This window comes from Apium graveolens, chromosome 8 (assembly GCF_009905375.1).
Source record: "Apium graveolens cultivar Ventura chromosome 8, ASM990537v1, whole genome shotgun sequence".
Lineage (NCBI taxonomy): Eukaryota > Viridiplantae > Streptophyta > Magnoliopsida > Apiales > Apiaceae > Apium > Apium graveolens.
Window position 1 is genome coordinate 152,042,214 of NC_133654.1, and position 5,273 is coordinate 152,047,486.

Here is a 5,273-nt window from a genome sequence, read left to right on the forward strand (position 1 = left end):
AGGTCCAAATAATTGATTTATTAGTAAAGAAGAAGAAGGGTCCACAATTAATAACTGTATATAATATGGGTCCACCACAACAAAATATAAATATTGGACTTTGAAAAATTCGTTGAAATCTTGACTTTTGGTGTACCATGCTAAGCAGCCAACAAAGATTTTGTGTTTGAAAGTTCTCCATTATTTTTCTAGATACATGTTATTTGCTTATATGGTATATATATATAAGCATGTAAAAGTAGAATTTTAGAGCTTTACTTTTCATTTCTTGTTCCATTTTAGTAGTTGTACAAAACAACCCCATCCTCCTCATTTTCCTCTCAGGTTCAGTTTCTTCAAGGTGTTTCAACCAAATTTGAAGGTACCAGCAGCAGCATGCATATATTTTAATCAATTTCTTATATATACTTCACTTTACATGTGTATTTTTTTATTATATTTCATATTTTTCTTATATATTTGGTGCATGAATTTGTAACTCTCGAATTTATGTTCAGAATAATGAAAATTGATTATTTTTGGTTTGGGGGGATGGGGGAAGAAAGAATAAACACAACAGTGTAACTTTTCTCCAAGTTGTCTTTTTTTTCTTTCCATTCATATGTTACTTTTCAAATCTTTTGAGCTTGGAGAAAGGATTCTACTTGGTGTTTTTATAAAAAGTAAAGGCAAAAACTGCTCTTTACTTACAAAGCATGAGTTATGTTTTCACATTAAGAAACCACTTGCTTTTTAAGATCCTATGGATTTAAAAAGCTTATACATAACTTTATATACAATAATAATAATAAGAAGAAATCATAACCTCTCCATCTGATTATAAAGGAGTGTGTGTGTGTATTGTACTAAACTTTATCAGGCATATTGGCAGGTTTGAAGATGGGTTTGACAAAAATGGTTGTATCTGTCTCAGTTGTGGTGATATTGTTCTTGAGCTTCTCTTGTAGTATTGCCCAACCAATCTCTTCTGGTAGTGAAGCAGGTTAGCCCGTGCTTTTCTTTTTTGTTTTAGTTGCTAATCTTTTTGTTTCTTCTTCTTCTTCTTTTTTTTTGCCATTGTCCTAGATTTATGAAGAATAATCTCATTTCTTTATACGGACTCATAAGACATGTAATTTAGGACCAAGAATGTTTTGCTAATTTAACATGTTTTGGTACAGAGTATTATATTTATTATGCATGGCTCATGACATGACATATTACAATTTCTTCATTTTAGAATTACAGTTGTTTCTGGTAATTCTTTTTTCAGAAAATAGTTTGGTAGATATCGAAAATAGCACCCAGCCCATTAAACAGAAAGATGATACAGTAAGGGTGGATCCTTTAGATCATCTAAAGAAATACAGGGGAGGATATGAAATTAGAGACCTGCATTATTGGAGTGTAAGATTACATTTTTTTTCCTTTAATTGTGTATGTGAGTGGGCATTTCTGTATCTGAAATTATGATTTTTATTTTCTGTAATTGTCTTGTGCAGTCAACTGTATATACAGGGGTACCTGGTTATGCCTTGGGAGTGTTATGGCTTCTTTGTGGAATACTATATGCATTTTATTTTCTTGTGACCAAATTCTGTTTCAAGTGTTGTGATAAAAGAAAGCTGAGGAAGAGGTCTTTGTATTCAAGGCAATATTACATCTGGCCTGTCCTTGTAGCAGTATTTTTCACAGTTTTAGCAATGTAAGTCTACCTATTTTCTTGGTAAAAACTACCTCTGCATCCTGTGAAAAGAGTCGCATATAATATCTGTGTACATGAGTAAGCAAAGTTTCCATCTTTGATAAGCTTCTTTTATTAACTTTTTTAGAATTGGATGTGGGATAGTTCTTGGAGGGGATGCAAAGTTTCATTCTAGAGCGAAAACTGTGGTGGATATAATTATTGATACTGCGGAAGAGGCATCAACAACCATATTTAACACTACAGATGCAATGAGAATTATGAGTCAAAACTTGGATTCAGCATATGGGGGGACTGCCGAGGCTGCAAGCTTCCTCAATTATACTTCAGTAAGGCTTGACTCGACAGCTTCAGATATTGAAAGGGAAGCGAGGAAGAACAGGCACTTTATTGACCTCGGACTCAAGATTGTGTATATAGTTACAATGTCCATTATTTCCTTGACCTTGGCTGCTTCCATTGCTTTGTTAGGTATGTTTTTATGGTGTGCTTGACTTTCACTTTAAATGTCTTCATATCCATTCTTCTTACTCAACTTAATTGTTAAATTTCTTTTTCTTTTCCAGTGTTTGGAATCCTGAAGCTACGTCGAGCACTTTACCTGTAAGTTAAATTTAATTTATTTTCTTATTATGAATCATCTTTCTGCTTGAAGAAAGGAGGCTATGGCTAATTTTCTTAATGTGTTTTGTCTAAACATACAGGTTTATTGTAATATGCTGGCTACTTGCTGTCTTTTGCTGGCTGTTCTTTGGCTTGTACTTCTTCTTAGAAAAGTAAGTCCATTTTTTCTCATTCTTCTTGTACGGGTTAAATCTCAAAATATTCACTAAACTGAAGGCCACATATCAAAAAACTAACTCTAATTATCGGGGTTTCATTTGCACCACTCTAGTTGAGAATAATGAGAACATTGTTAGTCAAGGAAGTTGACCATTAGTAATGGCTTGTTGACTTGACGGAACTTGTTTTATCATCTCAGGTGGAGTCTAAATAAGCTAATTTTAATTATCCAAAAATTTTCCAACACCTTTATATTTTATAAGATCTCAGATGGATCAAATTGCCAGCCAATAACTCATATAATTGTCGTGTATTTTTTATAGATTTTTTTCCATTTTGATTTATAGTGAGTTTCAATTTTCTATTTAATTTTTATTTCTAGATTAAAAATATGTCCTTCTCATTTTTCTTAAAGTTCACTGAATTTTTTTAGATATTTTCATAATTTATTCAACTTTTTTATTAATTTTTTATAACTTTAAAGTAAATAATTATGATTTAAAATAACAAACTAAATGGTATTTTTTTTTAAAAAAAATTGAATTTTTATATAATTTAAAATAAGCACTAAGGAGGTGTGAATTGAAAGCCTCTCAGGTACTAGTAGCAAAGAAAAGCTTACTTACCGGCCTCCGCGATAGGATTAGTAGATTTTTTAATTTAAATATAAATTTTGAAAAATATGTCTTTATTTATTTTTAAATATTTTGTTATGTCTTTCCAAAAAATAAATTTTATTTTAAAGTTATCAAATTCGATTGTTTTTAAATTAAAATAAATTTTTTTATATAAATTTTAAAAGACAAATTTATATTTAAAATGCAAAGAGTTTATTCAATATAAAATTTGAACATTTTAATAATACAAGAGAATATTTGCTTATATGATTCATTTAGCAAAATTTGTGACTAATTTTAGAAATTTGAAAGAATGATTTTTGATTTTAAAATAAAGAAATTTATTTGATTACTGAATGAAAAATGTTTTGAGTGCTGGACTCGGAAGGACCATCCACGTGTTGCAGGCTCTCTCCAGTTGTCAGTTCCGTTAAGGTCAACACATTCCTGTCAAGTCAACATCGCTAACTAACGGGGCTGTCATTATTCTTAACTAAAGTGGTGCAAATGAGATGCCGATAACTAGACTCCTTTTTTTGATATATGCCCTTCAGTTTAGTGACTATATTGAGATTTAACCCCTTGTACATTTGAGAAATTTACAATTATAATTTAGTATATGTAGACAGTGTTAGCAGGATCATGAATCATAATTAACCAGTATATTCCTCAGTTTTGCAGAAGATACATGCACAGCCCTTGAAAGCTTTCAACGAAATCCCTATAACAACACATTAAGCTCAATTCTTCCATGTGATGAGTTGGTCTCGACTCAATCAGACCTAAAAGATGTCAGTGCTGGTGTTTACAACCTTGTGAATCAGGTAATAATTGAAAACTGTGTAGACTTGTAACTTGTAAGCACAAGAAAATATAACCTTTCGTGAATCATCTTTCTCATTGCACTTAATTAAGAATTTTGTTATAATTAAGAAAATAAAGTAAGCCGTGTTAAACAAAAATAATTAAGCATTTTTATACAATTGACTTGGTCCAAGTTCTTTTCCAATGTCCAATGTCTTGCAGATTTTCACAATAGTTTTATACAAATTTTGCAGGTTAACGCAAATCTATCGGCTCAAGAAGCATTTGTTCAGATTTGCAATCCTTTCTCGGCGCCACCGGAGTACAATTACCAGCCAGAGAATTGTCCACCTTCTGCTATTCGCATTGGAGACATTCCCGCAGTATGGAATATTAATTAAGGCAACATGATTATTACAGCATTGCATCAATCATATTAGTACATAAGCTGAATTTTTTTTTTTTTTTGCATGAAGGCAGTAAAGCTGATTGCATGTACTGATTCCAATGACAACAATCAAACTTGTGTTGGAGGAATATACATACCCAACAGTGAGTTTCGGAGGCTTGAGGCTTACACAACTTCCATCCAGAACCTACTCAATGCTTATCCTGGTATGGACAGTTTAGTTGAATGCCAAACAGTGAAAAATGCTTTCGCTGAAATCCTTGAGAAACACTGCAAGCCACTAAAGAGAGATACACATATGGTATGGGCATCCATGGCTTATCTATCGTCTGTAATGGTAATATTAGTTCTGTTATGGACATATCAAGCAGGCCGATGGCGAAAAGACCACTATTCAGATAGTTCAGTGAAGCCCCATTTTGCAGCATATGTAAGTGAATTTGAAAGAGTTGAGGCAGTGAACAAAGAGTCTGATGATCCTAGTTCAGAAGTGTAAATGTGAAATAATTTCAGTTCCTGAGACAGCCCACATATTCAAATAATTGGCAAAAGATTAAAATTCAGTTTTGGAGGGTATTTAATAGGTAAATTTATAAACCTGAATGTAGGATTTTGAGGTTCATGCAACAACTTGTTTAGAAGAGTTGCAGTTGTACATATTTTATACTCATACAAATTCTTTCTCTAGTTGGAATGGAAACAGTTCTAATAAAACCAAAAATTTGGGAATTTCTTTGTAAATTTGAAGTAAATTGTATGTCGTGTAGTGCAGCAAATGTGAGGTTACTGTATAAATATTGTTTTTACTAATTAATTACTCATTCACACACTTCCTGAACTACTGATTTCCCGAAAAAAAGGTTTATACATCATTATCATTTCATCACTTACTATGAAAAGTGAACATCAACTTGGTATAAATTCATACTCGATTCCCCCACTAAATGAGATCATGGCTCTGACCCCTGATTCTTTC

The 5,273-nt window shown here is 32.0% G+C and overlaps 1 protein-coding gene across 2 annotated transcripts; it reads left to right on the top strand.

Annotated features, from left to right (window-relative positions):
- The first annotated feature begins 206 nt into the window (after nucleotides 1-206).
- LOC141678931 (uncharacterized) lies at nucleotides 207-5,026 on the top strand. 2 transcript variants are annotated; one of them, XM_074485375.1, is made up of 10 exons: nucleotides 207-361; nucleotides 872-982; nucleotides 1,253-1,386; nucleotides 1,482-1,684; nucleotides 1,812-2,155; nucleotides 2,251-2,287; nucleotides 2,389-2,460; nucleotides 3,758-3,908; nucleotides 4,143-4,271; nucleotides 4,365-5,026. In XM_074485375.1, the coding sequence occupies exons 2-10, from the start codon at nucleotides 880-882 to the stop codon at nucleotides 4,791-4,793; spliced, it is 1,602 nt and encodes a 533-aa protein (XP_074341476.1). In that variant the 5' UTR covers nucleotides 207-361; nucleotides 872-879; the 3' UTR covers nucleotides 4,794-5,026. The 2 variants fall into 2 exon arrangements, with proteins under 2 accessions (XP_074341476.1, XP_074341477.1); XM_074485376.1 differs by having other exon boundaries at nucleotides 246-361; nucleotides 860-982.
- The last annotated feature ends 247 nt before the right edge of the window (nucleotides 5,027-5,273 follow it).